Genomic DNA, 18,378 nt, shown 5'->3' with positions numbered 1-18,378 from the left:
AAGCTTGGAGCTTGGAAAGAGACAGGTAAGGATGAAGGCAATGAGAAGAGTGATAAATACAAGAAGGGCTGTTGGATTTGATTCAGATGGTGACGGACTGAATTGTCCAATCATTTCCCAGTGTCATACTCTTAAAAGCTACTCAAGGTCTATGTCCTCAGCTGCTATATGAGTCAAAAAGTGTCCATTGTTCTAGCTTGATTTATGGCTCTACATTTAAAATGACATACACGGAATATCCATATGCAAGGCAAGGCACACACTCCACATACATAAGCATGCTGCCTACTTCGTGAGCAATTCCCCAACTCTTCCAGGTGGAAGGACCTCTTATGCCTCTGAAATCTCAGAGCACTTTCTGGCCCCTGTAATGAACACGGGTGCGCAACAACACGGTGTTTCTGCCTCTGTGCTTTTCCAGGACTCTATTAATTGCTTGGTTATAGCAGTTACCATGATGTCATGTATCTGTTTACCAGTCTGCTTCCGCCACTAGGACTGGGAGTTCCTCAAGGGATGGAACTGTGCCCTGTTCTTCTGTTTAATCCCCATCTCCTAGCTCAGTGTGTAACACACAAAGACAGAAAGATTGCTCAATAACTATCAAATAGATGTATGTATGGATGGATAGATAGATGGGTGGATAGATGGATGGATAGATGGATGGAAGAAAGGAAGAAAGAAAGGGTGGAAGGAAGGATGGAATTAAGGAAGAAAAGAAGATTTACCTCTTCCCATAAACTGCCATTTCCTACTGACCTTCACAGAATGCCTAGGACAGAGGTTTGGCATGTAGGAAACACGTAAGAAAAGTTAATAAACAGCTGTATGACATTTTCTAATAAGCTCACTGACGTGAACCCAGAGATGTAACTATCATCCCACACTGTAAAGGAAAACCAAGTGGTCCGGTGGAAAAAGCACTGATTTGGGAGTCAAGAGACCTGAATTCCAGTTTCAGTTTTGCTACCAATTTGCTGCTTAATTTTACTCAACTTAGCTTAATTAATTTATTTATTTTTAAAATATTTTATTTATTTATTATTGTATTATTTAAATAATTCATTTTGGTGGGAGGGGAGGTAATTGGGTTTGTTTATTTTTGGAGGAGGCACTGGGGATTGAACCCAGGACCTCGTGCATGCTAAGCATGTGCTCTACCACTTGAGCTGCACCCCCCCCCCCTCAACTTAGCTTAATTTAACAAGTTAATTTGCCTGGATTTCAGTTTCTCTATCTATGAGCTGAGCAGATTTTATACAGCAGATTCTAACGTCTTGTGGAAGGGATGAACAAGATATTGTGTTTGTTTCTAGCAGATCAGATCTAATCAGCCCAGTGGAGCTGTTCTGCGAAGGAGTCACCCAGAGAGCTTACAGTCGGCTCTTCAGAGGCTTAATTGACTCCAATGAGAGCACAGCCTCATTACCCCAGGCATTCTTCTGCTCAGAGCTCAGCAGTCCATGCAGCATGGTCACCGACATAGGCCCCAAAATGTTTCAGAATGCACAAGGCCCCTCCTCAGAGGGCGACAGTGTATCTCTGTTGAGCATATTTGGGGGAACATGCCCCAGGCTCTGATTCCCAAAAGAGGAATCCAGACACGGTTTTGGCAGAGAGCACCTTTGACAGTGTATTATCTCCTGGTAGACTACTTAAAAGGGGGACGTGCCCTGGTGAATGTAAATGGTCTTTTTGTTCAAAAGTTACCAGCAAATAAAATATATTTTGCACAACCAAGAGATTTCTTAGCCAATCCCTTTGAAGTCTGATAATGTTCCTTCCAATTTTCTGTCCCCCTCTCTCTCCCTCCATCCCTTCCCTTTTTGTTCTACAATCTCTAAATGTCTGCATTAGCCACTGGGGGCACCATTATCCATCCATCCATTAATTTATTCATCGTTCACTCATACACTCATCCTCCTGTGGAACATTTACTGAACAGTCATTGTATTCCAAGCAATGCGCTAGGCCCTGTGGACTGGGTTAAAATTAAACTGGCCTCAATCTGAACCCCAGTCCTACCATCCTTAAGCTGTGGGGCCTTCAGTGAGTCATGTCACTTTCTAAACCTAATTCCGAGGGTCCAGAGTGTAGCAGTCAGCACAGTGCCAGCACATAGTAAGTGCTCATTATAAGCTAGCTGCCTTCATGACTGTTATTACTGCTGAGAATGTGTGTTCTCCCCCAAGGGTATATAAATGGCAGATAGAGGATTCCAGATTCCGAGGTCACCACAAGGTCTCACAAGATCAAGGGAAGCAGACGGGAAGGCCCCCCGATCAGAAGGGAGGGAAATGGATCAAAACCCAGGCAACAGAAATGACTGCCAGGACACTCGAGGCCCAGAAAGAACCTGCGGAGGGGGAGAGGGGGGAAAGCTGAGAGGATAGCAAAGCTTGGGATTATGTGCGGCAGTGCACATGCACAACGAATGCTTTGCAAACAGGCGAGGGGCTGAGAGGGAAAGACCAAGGCTAAAACGTGGCTTGGATTAGAAAGGCTGAAATGTGAGTTGAGAAGGCGTTCAAATACACTGCCCTCCCCCTCCTGTTTTGGAAAGCCAGATATCTGTTCCCCTCTGACTTCTTTGCTCAAGGGGAAATGGAATTAACCACTGTGTAATGTTTCTGAGTGTGACGCACGGGCCAGGTCATGTGCTTTGGTTACGTAATGCAACATGCCTGAGGTTCCTGAGCTCTTTCTCCCAGAATCATTAGAAATGATTTAGCTGGTTCTCTTATCCGGTCATGCATTCATGGCACAAAAATACATACAGACCATCACACAAAAATACAAATACATGCATACCTAGTGCCTTTATAAGCCAGACACTTGTCTAGGCAGCAGAGAAGTTGAGAGGACCCGGAATATGCACAGAATTAAATGTGATGAAGAATTCCAGGTGTTTTGATGTAAGTGTGCAGAGGGTCTAGTAGAGAGGGGATAAGGGAGGTGGGAAACCAGTTATACTTGGGGAAGAGTCAGAAAGGGCCTCCCAGAAGAGGGGAACACTGAGCAGAAATCTATAGAGGTTTAAGTGTTCTATGAAATGGTGCGCGAGGATCCAGGAGGGACATCAACACAATGATGTGAAAAAAAGCCTAAGGCACCTGGGGGAACTGTAAATAACTCCAGCACAATGGAAGGGCCTCTAGCTAGAGGCAGTAAAGTCAGATTTGCCTTTTAGGAAGATGTGACTGTGGGATATTGAAGGATAGGTTGAATGGTATGCAGGGACTGAGGTTCAGAGAAGTGGGCATTTACAAGACTAAGGAAATAGTCAAAGCAAGAGGTAAAGAAGGCCTAAGCTAAGAAGGGGGAAGACTGGCTACAGGAATGTTAAGAAGATGGAATAAACAAGAATCAATGAATAAATATGGTGGGTAACACATCTAAAGTAGGTGACACCTGGATGAAGATACAAGGAATTTTGGAAGAAAGATGATTCAGCTTTGGACATGTTAAGTCTGAAGCACATGCTGACATTTCCAGTGGACAACTGGATCTAGGAGTCTAGAGTCCAGCAGAGTCTGGAGATAAACGATGCCCATCAGCAGAGAGATGGCACTTATTCTATGGGAAAAGATGCAAAGTCAGGAAGTAAGTAGACTTAGCCCTACCCTAAGACTCATAAGGCAGAGCATCTTAAACACTGTGCTCGCTGGTTTGGATAAATCACTTCCGTCACCACCCCTCAGTTTCTCACCTTTGAAATGAATGGTTTAGATAAATCCTTCTGACTCTAACACATCTTGGGTTCTTTGGACTTAGATGAGTGTTCCTTCACAAAACTAAGTGCAGTGTTTATTCATTTCTTAGGTTTTCTGTGTACTCTCTTAGGACAAGGCCACCTTGTTCCTGATTGTCCTGTTATCATATCTTTCTCTGGACTCTCACCAGCCTTTGTGGCTGAAAGATCTCCAATCACGCTGGGGGAAATAACCTCCTCTTTACAAACACATTCGGTCACATACTGCTGAGCCACATTTCATGTTTATAGAGCAACAAGAATTAAGAAGAGATGGATATGGGACAGATACAGGAAGAGCTTCTCGACTACCAAGGTGACAGGTACAAGTCAGACCACCAGTTTCTCAAAGGCTACTGGTGAGAGCAGGGGTCTGCAAGTAGTCACAGGCTCCCCTTACCCACATACGTAGATCCCCAGCTGTGACCCCCCCCCCAGCCTCCTAGAGTTTCTGTCTCTGTTTCTTCCAAATGGACAGGAACCTGGGTCCTTCCCAGGTTCTCTAAAATTGAAGCATGGTCACCTCTCCTACTCTTCCAGGTTCTGTGAACCCTGGGTTTGTGGCAAATAACACTGGAAAACAATTTTTTTTTTTTGAAGAAAAATCTGGGGATGACAGTGCTGAGGATTCCCAGAAGGAAGTGAGGCTAACAGATGGCCAGAAACTCCAGAGTTTCAGTACTTTCATTCATGAAGTGATGTGATTAAATTGATAAGCAAGAGTGAAAGGCCAGTGGCCTATTCCAGTGTCCAAGAACTTGCCTGGAATGGCTTTTGTACAGTAAGAAATTAGAAAATTTGAGGACTCTAACCAGTGGCCAAGATGTAATCACCAGGAAGGTCACTCAGGGAGGACTTTTAAAAAATATTCATGGCAGCTGTTATTAGCAACATTACTGAGATGGGTTCCAGTTCTTGGGAAGTACCAATATTCCGTAAACAATGTCTTCAGTCAGTCTTTGCCTGAAATTCTACCCATTGGTACTGTGCTTTTTGACAGAAAGCTTTTTGGGGAGACACTAAAGCATACATATCTATGGAGGAGTGACATTCTATGTTGTTGTCAGTCAGTGACACCTCAGCAAGGAGGGACACTAGGGCCTCTTTCAAGAGAGAGTGTTGCTGGCGGAGAGGCAGCAGAAGGTATGTGGCCCCTGAGGGGGACAGGCACAAGCACCACTTAGTGGACAGACCTGCCCTCAAGACGGAGGAAAACTAGAACTCCTGCCAGCATGACAGTTTGTCTTAGGACAGTCCCAACGGGGACTGTAGAACCCCAGGAGGTCTCTGCCAGAAGGGTCTCCAGGGTAAAGATCGATAAACAACTCCTTACACTCATTGTTCAGATGAGGAAAATCGGCCCCAAGAAGGAACAGGAGTGGCCCGAGGTCACACAGCGAGCTGAGGACTGGACTGGCCTGGACCCCATATCCCCCGGCCCCTTCCCGAGCACACCGCAGGTCTGCTCTGAGGTCTCAGCGCCGACGTCACTTCTGAAGACTGCCTCCCTGGACCAACCTGTTTAAATCCTACTCCTCCTATGACCCCACCCCTACATAGCATTCCCTAGACTCCCTTTTCTACCCGATTTTTCTTCATAAACACTCACCTGGCATGACATGATTTATCTGCTAACTCATTTATACTCCGACTCCTCCTCCTCCTCACCCTCACCCCAGAATATAAACTCCCTGAGGGCCGAGATATCTTCTTCTGATCCTCGCTCCGTTCTAAGGGCCTAAAACTGAACCTGGCATGTAGCAGAAACTCAACAAAGACTTGTAGAACACCTGGGCAGGGATGAGCAAAAAATTACTTTGTCCCTTGTGTTCAACCTGTGTTTCTTAGATTCTCTGCCATGAGCACACATTGCTTTTGTAATACAAAACAAAGTGTTTATCCTATTTGTCTCTCATTTAAGTTTTTGCTTCACGTTATGATGATAGTAACAAGCCTTTCCTGAGTGGTGACAGAGGGAAAGGCAATCCCTGGCTCTGCCAAAGGAGATTAACATGTCTAATTCATAGTTATTGAGAGAATTAGAAATAATGCATAGCAAGGGCTGGATACACATAAAACCAATATGAGTTAACGTTTACTGGGTGCTTACCCATGGTCTAGATTTCATTACTAAGCATGTTCCACATGGAGGCCCAGTTAATCTTCAAAACAATCCTATGAAGTAGGAGCCAGTATTAGCCGCATTTTACAGATGGGAAAAGTGAAGCTTGGAGACATTAAGTAACTTGCCCAGGGTCACACAACTGGCAGGTGGGAAAATCAGGAAATGAAACTCAGGCACCTGACTCTCCAGTCCTATGATCTACCCACTGCACTACAAAATGCTCCCTCAGTAAACACATGCTCCTTTCCCTGTTTCCCAAGAGTGAGTTTCAGTCAGCTCTGTCTGAGATTAGTCAACTGCAGCTCTTTCCCCAATCCCCTGCCCCAGGCCCTAGAAGGTTCTAGAAGGCTTGCAGGGCAATGAGAGATGCAGAGAAATAAGGAGCCAGAAAAATGAGTAACAGGGGTATGTGGAAATGTGAGTGTGTGTATGTGTGTGCATGTGTGTGTGCCCGTGCGTGTGAGCTGTCACAGTATGTTCTGGACTGTCATGCTGATGGGGAGATTCCAGGGGATTCTAATGCACAAAACCAAGGGTGCCAAACGCTTCACAGGGTGTGGGACGGCTCCATACAGCAAGGAATGTCCTCACTCAGAGGCTTCTTACTGCCCTGCAAGGCTCCATTTGCCCCTCCTAAGACTCCCTTTCTTTCCTTCCCTTCAAGCTCTCCCAGGATGGTCAGTCACCTGAGTTTGCAGGTGTGCAGAGAGACGGGCAGGGGGAGCTCCTCCTAGTGTCTGAAGCCTAGACTGCACGCTGACCTTCAATTACTCTGTGTGACCTTGGGAGAGTCCCTAACCCGCTCCAAGTTGCTGCCAGTGCATTTGGAAACCTGTCAGCTCACAGAACATGCAGGGATCTGAGACTTCAACTCCTCCTGCGGCTCTCAAACTCTTTTAACCTCTTTATGATGGAATTCTTCAATCACACACAGAGGGACAGACAAAACGGTATTGAAGCCCGTCATTTCTGTCACCTGGTTTCAACAATCATCAGTCTGCCAGTCTTCTTTCATCTACCACTCTCCCCCACGACATCCTCTTTTTTTTTTTTTTAAAGCACTTTAAACAAATAAAACAGACATAACGTCATTTTACCCATAAATACTTCAGTACATATTTCTAATAGACTCAAATCTTTAAAAGTACATAGTAACAGTGGCGGAGCACGTGCTTAGCATGTATGAGGTCCTGGGTTCAATCCCCGATACCTCTGTTAAAAAAATACAAGAATAAACCTTAAAAAAATAATAACAGTATCATTATCACGCCTAACAAAATTAACAATAATCCCTTAACGTCAGCCCATGTCCATTCAAATTGTGCCATTATAAGCCGAATGAGGTGAAGGGAAAGTGGGGGGAGGCAGAGTCCTCCCCTTTAGCCTGTCCTCAGGGCACTCCCCAGGGCAAAAGACTGGGGGATATGGTTTGAAAGGCCCTGTTTCACCCCAGTCCCGTTGTGCGCCCTGAGAACACAGAGGCACAGAGAGGAGCAGTTACATTGTCAAGGTCACACAGCGAGTAAGGCAGACCTGTTAAGTCCCAACGTCAAAGGACTCCAGTGACATCACACATGTCGAAACGTTCGCTAACTCGATCACTGTTTATCATTTGCAGTGTGAATAATGATAATAAAGGTGCCTTTCCAGGAATGACCTTCCTTGGTTGCACAAATCACTCACATTTCTCACTTTCTAGATCCTCCTACTACTGTTGACCTGTGGACTGGGATCTGACCTCAGCCAACAGCTTCTCCTGCCATTGTCTCACCTGGTTCCTGTGACAACCGGTGACATGGGGATGTTGCTTGTAACCACACCTGAAACTCTCTCCCCAGAGGCAGGGCCCAGGTCACACAGCTCAGAGGAGGCTGAGACAAAAGCAGAGCCCAGGCGCCTAGAGCTGCTGGGTCCCAGTTCCAGGTCTCCAAAGGAGCCAAGGGGCCAAGACCCACAAGTCAGTTCTGCCGAGCATTTCCAGTAAGCGCATCAAGCAAGGAAGCAGAGTCCTCAGTGCCGCAGGAAGAAAGATAGGGACACCAAGGGGAAGGACGTTAAATTCCAGAGAAGGGGCAGAAGGTGAGGGGGAGAAGCAGGCACCTGCTGCAGTCCTAAGCCCTTGGCCATGGGGAGAGGAGGCACGAGTTGCCCGTGTAGGGGTTCCTTCTACCTACAGAGGCTGGCATCTTCTCTCTTCCTCGTCTGAGACACCTTGCCACCAGTGCTGGTTTCAGAGTGGCAAGGTGAGGGGGACTGACATAATGGGAACACTTGCCTTCCAGGAGGACTAGCCCCGGGCAAAGCAGGGAATGCCTCAGAGATGGGCTTCCCTCCCTCCTTTACACCCCTTACTCCGGCTCAGAGAGAAACACACTCCCCTCCCAAGCACAGTGAGAGGTCCATCTGAAATCAGGTGCATGGAACTCCATGTGTTAGCCCTCTACTGGCAGTGCTGGCACTTTAAAGGAGACACCAGAGGGAGAAGGTGTGGTTTCACACAGGGGACCTGCTCTGGGCACCTAGGGGTTTGGGGTCAGCAGGGGAACTGGGAACTGAAGAAGGGTCCTTTCTGGTGTTTGGCAACTCAGAATTGGGAAGGCTCAACTTCTCTAAAAGCTCAGCCCCTAACCTGCTGGGTAAGCAGGGAAAGCTACTTCCCCCTTGGGCCTCAGTTTCTCCACCTACAGAGCTGAGAGACATCAGACTGGATCAGTGACTCTCCCCACTCGTGGCCCTTCCACATTACCCGAGAAGGCTCTGAAAAACACCAGTGCTCAGGCCAAAGGCAGACCCACATCATCAGAATCCCTGGGATGTAGCCTGGGCACCGGGATGTTTTAAATGCTGAGGATTCTCAGTGCTACCAGGGATGGGAGCTACTGGACCAAACGATCTCCCAGGCCACCTTGAGAGGGGCAGTTTGTGAACACAGTCTAATTCTCAGCCTCTGTGTGACCCTGGTTCTCAGTTTCCCTGTTGTACCACGAGCTGCTTGACCCAGTCCATGCCTGGCTGACCACGTTACTCAGCCTCACACCTCTGAGTCTCAAGTTTGCCTTCCTCTGTGCAGAGGGGCCAGGGCGATACAGCGTCCATCACCTCATCTGTCCACATGAAGGGCTGATTAGGGGAACATGAAAGGTGGAGGACATCAGGGGAAGGAGCACGAGGCATGTGAAGTTGAGCTGTGCCCTAGGCCACTGTCTGTGACCACTGTCTGGCTTCTGTTCCCGAGGATGCATTCTCCCCCTGGATGCTAGCTGGTTTTCCTATTCACTGGTCCAGTGGTTCTGGACCTCCTCTGGCTCTTACCACCAAGGGATCATCCAAGTAGGTCAAAGAAGAGGGATTCAAAATGCAAGGAAGGGATCTGAAGGGGTCCAACTGTTTTCCAAGATGCACTGTCTACTCTAGATAGCCCTCACAGCAACCCGGAAGGGAGGCCCTAACAATGCACAGACCCCGCTTTCTGAAGGCTAAGCTGGCAAACTGGAAACGAGAAGGTTGTTACTTGCTAGATCTAGTTATCACTGAGTCCCTAATATGAGCTGGCACCGTGCCAGGCACTTTCTGCCTCTCTGTTCCACTGCACTCTTGTGATAGCATTATGCCCATTTTCCAGACGAAGAAACCGAGGGATTGAGAGATAAAGTGACTAGACTCAAATCACACAGCAAGTTATTGGCAACAGAAATCCCGAGCCCAGTCTGTCCGATAATCTGATGTGAAAAGAGAAACAGATCTGCTAGGTCAAAGGCAGGGGTCCCCATGAGATTTAGACTCATGTTTTATCCCCTTTAATCGGCAGGTATATGGTCAGCACACAGAGATGCAGAAAGGAGTGGAAACATTCTGCAGCAGGACTAAAGAAGGGAAAGGAGTCATTCCTCCTCTCTCCAAACAGATTGCTGCAGAAGAAATAGGCACTCAGGACTCAAGTTCCCATCTGGGCTCTACCTACCAGAAGGCGTGTGGGACTTTGGACTAAGTCGTTTCAACTCTCTGAGACTTCATTTCCTCATCTGTTAAATAGAGGCAATGATGTCCACTCCCCAGGGTGGTTGTGAGCGTGAAACTTGCAGGCACAAGGCAAGCACCTAGCACAGTGCCTGGAACCTTGGAAGCACCCAGGAAGAGCTGGTTTCCTTCCTGCCTTTCAGTGTCCTCAGTCCATAAAGCCAAGACTGCAATCTTTGGGAAGTCATGTCCAATAATAAGTCCAAATGTTACTGGGCACTTACATACACTAAGTCCAGTTCTAAGTACTTTCCACGTGTGAGCTCCTGTAATGCGTCAGGTACTCATGATATGCTCACTTTGCAGATGAGGAAGCTAAAGCCCAGAGGAATCCATTGACTTTCCTAAGGTCACACAGCCAGTTAGGGGCAGGGATAGAGTCACACTTAGGTAACCTGGCTACTAAAACCGGCTTCTAACCATTGCAATACCCTGGACCTCATGTGTGATGATGAATGCTGTGGGGAGAACCGTGTTACTACATGAACTTCCTGAAACCTTGCCTTCCCTGTTACAACAGTTCTTAAGTTGGGAAAAGAGGGGCACTCTTTTCTTGGCGTTGGGTGGGATGCAGGACGTGGGGGCTGCGGAAGGGAGGAAATAAAAAGCCCCTTATAAGTCTCCACTAAACTCAAAAAGCAGTTCAACATTTAGAACAAAAGGGAAAAAGTACAGCAAATGGAGGTGCTGGATGAGATTCAGGTAAGTCCCTTTCCCCTTCCGAGCTGGGACTCTGGATCACTAAGGAGTGGGGGTGGGCGGAGGCCAGCACTTGTGGGGTCCACATTTCACTTATCTAACAGGTCAGGAGAAACTTTAACAAGATTAACTGCTGCTCACGGCCTCTGCTCGATGGAGCAAATTGAGTCTATTGTTTTCTTTCTCTTCCTCTTCTTTCTCTTTCTGTCAGACTGGAGGGGTACGGTGGGGGGCAGTTGGGGATGAGGGGCAGGGGTCTGGATCCTGCCTGGTATGGTACAAAAGCAAAGGAATGTGTCAGAACTCCCCCCCCCCCCCGCCCCGCTCCCCAGACTTGAAAGGGAGCCCACACTGAGCCGTGCAGGAAGGCTGAAGGCTGTGCCTGGGTGGTGGGTCTGTGAGGTGGTGGTGTTTATCAGCAGCTTTGGGAGGAAGTCCTGGAAATAGGGATGCCCAGGATCAAATGGTAGTTCCTGCCGCTGGGGAGCTGTGTCATCCAGCACATACCCCTCCCCTCTGTGTCTCTGTCTCCCTGTTCAGCCAAAGAGAGAACTGTCCTGGGTAACCTCTGAGGACCCTTTTCACAGTAGCCTTAAAGAATTTTTCAACCAAGAATGGACCATCCATTCTTGGTGGGTCCTCCAGAGACTCCTGCACATAGGCACTTTCTAACTTTAGCTTTGTTTGTGCCTGCATAAGCCTTTCTGTTTTTATTTATTAATATACATATATATTTTTTTTCTCCTTCCCTTTTGGAAAAAATAAAAGGCATGATGTCTGAGCTTCAGAAGCAAACTGCTCCTTCACTCCTTCCCTCTGCCTCTTCCAGCGCCTGTCTGAACTGGTGTCAGTGAAGTTTGAACCGGGGCAGAAATAGCATCCCGGGCGGATCTGGGAGCATAGCCCGCCTACCAGGAGCGGCAAGGCCTGCCTCTGCCAGACGACAGACCCGGTTAACAGCACCATAAAATTAGACCTTTACGAAACCCAATTGAATCCTGCAGCAAAGAGTGATGTAAGGCAGCCTGGCCTGACAGCAAGCAGCAACCCTCTGCCTGAAATAGCAGCACGGTCCCTGCTGAGAGATGCCTGCTTCTCTCAAGATAGGTGACCAGGGATTCCTACGAAAGTGGCAACGCCCAGCCAGAGAGAGTCAGCAGAGGTCAGGCAGCAAACTGGGCAACCGAGGTCACGGGGGGGAGGACGCGGCTTGGCACCAGCATCCCAACTGCCCACCTCGGTCCTGCCTCTCCCAGACTGAACTTACACGAAGGAAGGAGCTGAAAAAGTGCTTCTGCAAAGAACCTCTGTTTGTTTGCTTTTTAATTCAAGGAGAAGCAGGTTCTTTTTAGTCCAACAGTCTGTACCGTGTGGAGGATACACAGAATGAGTCTTTTCTGGCTCAAGGCCAGGTGTTTACACACCGCCAAATCTGGCTCAGACTCAACTAGGGGAGGGAAAAAAAAATCCACCAGAATCCTCGGGAGAAAAGCTCCTAGCTTTCTGGTGCTACACGGCAGCAGTGACTTTTTTTTTTTCTTTCTCGTTTTGAGAGGAATGTTATTTCCACACATAAAATGGACCAGGCATTTTATACAAGCAATAATAACCTAACGTCCCCCATCCAATTAAAGTATTTTACTGCACAATCTTTGTGTGAGAGAGTGAATAAGTGCTCGAGAGAGCGTGTGTGAAGAGAGGCTCCTTGTCTGAATTACAGACATTTATAAAGCAGGCTCCTGTGGAATCCCAGGTGCTGTGTATATATATATATATATATATATATATATATATATATATATATATATATATATATATATATATATAATTTTTTTAATGCACTTACTACCTTTTCACTGATGATACCTATATAACCCTGGTTTTTTCTCTCTGGAGGGGAAGGCTTCCAAATCACTGGTATGACAGGTAAAGACTAGGAAAAATCAGATCTACTCATTTAAATAAAAATCACCTTCAAGCAGCAGGCTCTGTGTTTTCCCTCTGTTCCGAAAGAGACGTAAACATACCACAGCCCTGAATTATCACCACCATCATTATTATTATGAACAACGTCTCTTCTCTACACTATATTATACCCCCCTCTGGCTGACTAGGGCTTGGGGGCTAAAAGTGAATGAGCTCAGTTTCCCTCTCCTTCCTGAGGGTGGAAAAAAAAAGAGAGACAGAAAATAGCATGTGATGACGTCAGGTGTGGGGGAAAGTCACTTTCTAGCTCTCGGTTTGGTAGCGGGAGAGCAGGAGCTGTGGGGGCATATTCTTGGTATAGCAGTAGAGTTTGGGTCCCCGAAATGGACTTGATGTAAATAGGACAGAGTCAGCGCAACGTCTGAGAAAGTCCACGCCAAGATAGAAAAAGCGGACTGCCGGAAGAGCTCAGAGCTTTCCCTTCTAAGAAAGTGTGTGTAAGGGGGTGGGATCGAAAAACGCCTCCACACGTTTCCTGGCTGCAGGGAAGGGGGAACCCCTACTCTCACTTTAAGAACGTCTTAGGACATGGCAAGCTTGTTTGTGCAGGAAAGGGAATCTCCCAGCGAGAAGAGGCAAAACTTTCCTTCTCTCTTCCAGCGCCGCCCCCCTCGCCCCCCAGTTTTATTAAAGGCATTGCCACAGATTCATTGAGAGGGGGAAAAATGGATGTTGGAGCATTTCTAAGGTTTGCAACCCTCGCAGTGTCCGGTTTCACTATGGGCTTTGCTGTGGACCAACGAGGGGCGGGGGGTGATGAGGAGGGAGAACTCAAATTCATTATGGGCTCATAAAAGTCCCAAATGAGAAAAGCGCCCCGTTTCCAAGCCAAGTCGGGGGAAGACTAGTGGGGTGTGCGTGAGGAAGGTCTCGCCCCAGCCCCAAGTGGCAGGCAATGGGCTTTGAAAGAGAGAACATGGGATGGCAGTGCGTGTGTGTGTGTGTGTGTGTGTGTGCGCGAGCGCGTGTCTGTGTGTGGCTGGGGGAAGGGGGTGAATCCCAGAGGCAGGCAGCAAGCAGAGAGCAACTTCGGGGCACTTCGAGGACTTCTAAGTCCTAGTGATCATAATAACCTTGTCCTTGTAGGCTTTCAGGGCAACGGGGCCAAGTAACGGGGGTCACCTCCATTAAAAAGTCAAAGAAATCAACCGTTCCCTAGCCTCTTTTCACATGCATCCCAACTGGGTCATCCTCCCCTCCATCCCAAACGGAGCCAGTAGGTCCGACCATCCTCAACACGGTTTACGTGAACCAGTCTCCCCCGGGGCCAGCCCTCATCGACTGCGGGTCTCGGGGCGGCAAGGAGCGCTCCCTGCGCTCGTCCCGCGGGGCTAGGCAGAGACGCCTTCGGAGCGCGCCCATTTGGCAGATGAGGAAAAGTGAGGCTCGCAGCTTTCCCGGAGTCGCCGCGCGGCCGGCGGAGCGACTCCCGCAGACACACCCGCCGGCCCGCGACCAGCCCGCCACCCGCACCCAGGCACCCGCGCGCCTCTGGGGCCGCGGGGCCGGTGCAGCGCCCGCCGGGGCGCCCTCGCCTACCTGTGATCACCGCCGGAGACTTCTGTCCCCCCTCCGCTCGCAGCCACACTTGCAGCGTGAACGCGTCCCGGGGCAGCTCGAGGTCGGCCCGCAGGCGCAGCTGCTCGCCTCGCCCGCTGAAATAGAGCGCCCGGCTCGGCGGGCTCGGCTCCTCCGCGGCGCCCCTCGCCTCCCGCTGCTGCCGCCGCCGGGGGACGCGCACGGCTTCCCAGGCACCGCCCGGCGGCGGCGGCGGCGGCGGCGGCGGCGAGGCGCGGCGGCCGCGGGCCGCCCGGGTGGCGCAGGTGGCCGGGCTGGCGGCGGGGCGCGGGGGGCGGACGGCCCGCGGGTCTCTCCGGGCCCGGCGGGGGCGCTCGGCCAGCCCGCAGCCCAGCGCGGCGCTCAGCAGCCCCAGGCGCAGCACCCAACTCCAGAGCCGCATGTCCGACGGTCCCCCCCGCCCCCCCTTTGCCCCTGCACCGCCGCCCGGAGCTGCCAGCTTTGGGAGCCTCGGCGCCTCGACTTTCTTCGCTTCTTCACCCTTCTTGGGCGAGCCCCCCCTTCCACTTGCTTTTTTCTTTTCTTTCTCGCTTTCCTCCTCAAGGTGTGTGCTCCACTCCCCCCACCTTTGAAAAATACAGTCCAACTCCTCCTGGTTGGCAATTAATTTCTCTCTTCGCTCCTTTATCTGCCTTATTTCCCCCCTCTAACAGCTGGTTGCCTTCCTCCTTGTTTTATTTCATTTTATTTTATATGATTTCTCGCTCTTAAAAAAAAAAAAGCTCCTCTAAGACACTGATCCGCTGAATTCCCTCCCCCTCAAAGATGCTCTAATTTATTTATTTTTTGCGTCCTTTATAACACAAGCCACAGCCCCCTTCTCCCCCCCCCGTCCCCCTCCCCTCCCTCCTTCTTCACAAAATGAAAGGAAAGAGGGGGGGAAAAATCCCTCAGAAGATGAGTAAACAAGCGTATGCTAATCTGCTCCCGAGCGCTCCACCTTCCCAATTGAATGAGTCCCAGTTAAAACTGCGGGGATCATGACTAATCAATCAGTTTGGAGAGGCCGAGCTACCCAGCCTTCCTCCACTTTCGCGTTTGCCTCCTTCGCTCCCTCTTCTCCACCCCCTCCTTTTTTTTTTTTTTTTTTAAGAAGACAATCTTAAAGTAACAATTTAATGAAATTCTGTACACACCCCCTTATGGTCCTCCCAGCTCTCCTCATTCCTACTCAAAACACACATTCCTGTTTTTGTTTTGTTTTGCTTGCTTTTTTCCCTCCTTCACTCCCCCCCACCTTTTTTTTTTTTTTCCTCCTGGCGGGAGAAAAATCTATCTCTTCTCTCAGGATCCCCTTTGCACTTTGCTGGTAAACCTCATCCTTCTCTATAGCACATAAAGAGTCTTGAAACTTGATTCTTAGATTTTTTTGTAGTGCTGTCTCTCTCCGTCTCCCCCTTTCACTCTCCTCTTTCTCACCCTCACTCTCTCCTCTCTCCCTCTCTCTCTTTCCCTCCTCCTTTCCCTTCTCTCTTGCCTCCCCTCTCCTTTTCCCTCTCAGAATTCCCTTAAAGTTATGCAATGATGTCCGTCCCCCTCTTCCCTGAGCCCCCCGCTGCTGCTGGCTTCAGCTAGTCTGAATGTTGTCTCCAAAGTCCTCACGGAATCATCAGAAGCAACCAGGAAAGGCATTTTCTAAGGCATTTGCCTTCTCAAAGCTGTAGACTCAGCACAACTAGGTCCTGAATATTCCTGAATACTCTTTAAAATATTCTGTTGGTTGTTAGAAATTAGTTTTATATTTTAAAAATGAGAAAAAAATATTAATTTGCCTTCTTTTTTTCAACCTAAGAAATTCAGGTCCTCTGACATTGTTCAAGTCACAGGTAAGGCTCTGACCATGTGCTGCTTTGTAGATCTGTTTTGAACTGGGACATATATGTAATATTTTTGTTCTTTTTTCCCCCTCTTTATAGAACTCAAAAGCTCCCCCTTATGGCAAAATGGTTCTTTTTTTTCCCCTCCACGTGTTTAATAAGTTAAAATGAGTTAGCAGTGGTAGATTACAAATTATTAGTTACCAGCCTGTTGAAATAATGTAATGATACAAATATGCTGTGTAAGATCTGCATGCTGGAAGCCTGAGGTGAAAGTAACTCGACTTTCCTCCCCCTGTGCCCCTGTCCTCAGGGCTGCTCCAGGTCCTTCCTGAGAGCCGGGGTCACTCCTGCAGCTTCAGGTAGAGTGAACACCAGCAGAGAATATGTGTTGGTGAAAGCACACGGATTTGTAGAATGAGCAAATGACTCAGACATCCCCTATAAAAGCCGGAATGCGGTGTGCAGGGATTATGGCACCATTCTGAAAATGGGAGATCCCAGATTCAGATCTTCTGGGTTCGGGAAGAACTCGACATATAGTCTTATGCTAAGAACGTGTGGAATCAGTTTCTTCAGTTATAAAATGAAAATGGCATTATATCCCAAATGTGTTTCCAGAGACTGGCTGAAAGATCTCTGGTGCACAATGCCATGGATAAGGAACTTACCTGAGTAAATCTTTTACTTTCTGTGACCCCAGGTCACTCACCTATTAAAAGTCATGAGGCTGGTATTCAATTAAAACAACAACAATAACAAAAACAAATAAACAAAAAAACTAGGTTGAACTACATATATTATATCCTGCAAAATCCCTCTCTTTCCTCAATAGAGGTTTGGAACCTGACTACAAATTCACTTCAATTGTGGCATCTAGGCATTTGGAAACTGTTCCTTCCAAGGGCTTCTAAGTCACTGTATACAGTAGTTTTGGATATTCCTAGCTGTTTGAGACTTTGTCAGTTCTCCCAACAAAAGTCAAAACGTGGGAGTTATCCTATTAGTGCTATGCTCTGAGTGAGTCACTCTGCTACCCTGCAGTTCCTTACCTTTAAAAATGGGTTATGGATTTCACAAACGTGTTCTGGGGATTAAAATACATTTTAGGGTTTAGTATTTTGGACACTGTAAAAATGCTACACAAGTACCATCTATTCCACTGTTATTGTCAAGGACCAAGTGCTCATCAGATTCTTAAAGACAAAAATTCTGGGAGGCCATTTCTGTCCTGTGACAGGAGTGAAAGGAAGGGACAGAGAGATCCAAGTCTCCTACCCCCTTGAGCTTCTTGACCTCAGCCCCTAAATGCCTTGGGAAGAGTTGGCAAAATCTTTTACTGGTCTTTCCCCTGAACATACATCTGTTATTCTATCCTACCGGTCCTGGAAGCCACACTTAACTTTCCTGCATGTATGTTACCTACATATGTAAGTGTCTGTTCGTTTCTAAATCAAGTGAATAGAACGGGATGAACTGTAAGCCTTGGTTGGTGACCCACCCTAATCATTGGCCTATGCATGACATTCTTATTTATACATGACAAATAACATAGCATATGCTGCTAACCCTCTTTTACTACATCCCTTGAGCTCTCATGAATTTGACCCTTCTCCTTTCATCGTTTATAGTCAAAGAGCATTTACCTGAGAGCTTAAAGACTCAAGTTCTAATTCTGACTCCTGTGAATTCCTTGACCTCAGTTTGCTCCTATGTAAAATGAAAGGTCCGGATTCGAAAATTCCTAAGATCATTTCCACACCTGAAGTGTAATGGAGCCCCTTATTATTGGAATATGGCAGTAATTCCCATTGAATCATCCCAGCTTTGGTCAGTCCCCACTCCCACCCCTCCTTGTTTCTGGGGATTTTCATTCTAAAAACTACTTTTTAGAACAAAAAGACTTCTGTTCCTCCACTCTTAGGATATAATTTCTTCATTATTCACTTTATTTGGTATAATAACTAAAAGCAAGGCATTTTGCCAGGGAGGTAGGTATAGGGTCCACTGGAAGTTAGGAGGGTACCATCTAAGTGGAGTCCTAAAGTTTGGGAAGGGCTTGAAGGAGGGAGGCTGGTTCAAAATACACATTTCAGAGTCACCCCCTCCTGGGTTCCTATGGCCTGCAGCAAGTCACTTAATTTCTCTGATCTCAGGGACCTCGTCATGGAGCTGTCCTGGGGGTGGTGTGCTGCGTGACACATTGTAGGAGCTCACTGAATAAGCCCCCTCTCTTCCTTTGCAGGGATCTAAATTCCACGGCCCTCCGGGCTTTTGTCGGCTTTCATGGATAGCCTCATCCCCACCTACTTCTTACTCCACAAGGGTTTTTCTTATCTCAGAATTCCAAGGCCAGCATTGTCTGTCTGGTAGAATCTGGAACTTGATTAGATAGGATCCTGCAT

The 18,378-nt window shown here is 47.9% G+C and overlaps 1 protein-coding gene across 1 annotated transcript in view; it reads right to left on the bottom strand.

Annotated features, from left to right (window-relative positions):
* PAPPA (pappalysin 1) overlaps nt 1-14,976 on the bottom strand; it is a 230,323-nt gene extending 215,347 nt beyond the window's left edge. Inside the window, exon 1 of the mRNA XM_074362102.1 lies at nt 14,118-14,976. Within this exon, the coding sequence (XP_074218203.1) occupies nt 14,118-14,538 (421 nt within the window). The 5' untranslated portion in view covers nt 14,539-14,976. The remainder of the gene's footprint in view (nt 1-14,117) is intronic.
* Nucleotides 14,977-18,378: the final 3,402 nt, after the last annotated feature.

Source organism: Camelus bactrianus, chromosome 4, assembly GCF_048773025.1.
Source record: "Camelus bactrianus isolate YW-2024 breed Bactrian camel chromosome 4, ASM4877302v1, whole genome shotgun sequence".
Taxonomy (NCBI): domain Eukaryota; kingdom Metazoa; phylum Chordata; class Mammalia; order Artiodactyla; family Camelidae; genus Camelus; species Camelus bactrianus.
The sequence above is the reverse complement of the archived record's forward strand: the minus strand, read 5'-3'. Positions and strand labels throughout refer to the sequence as shown.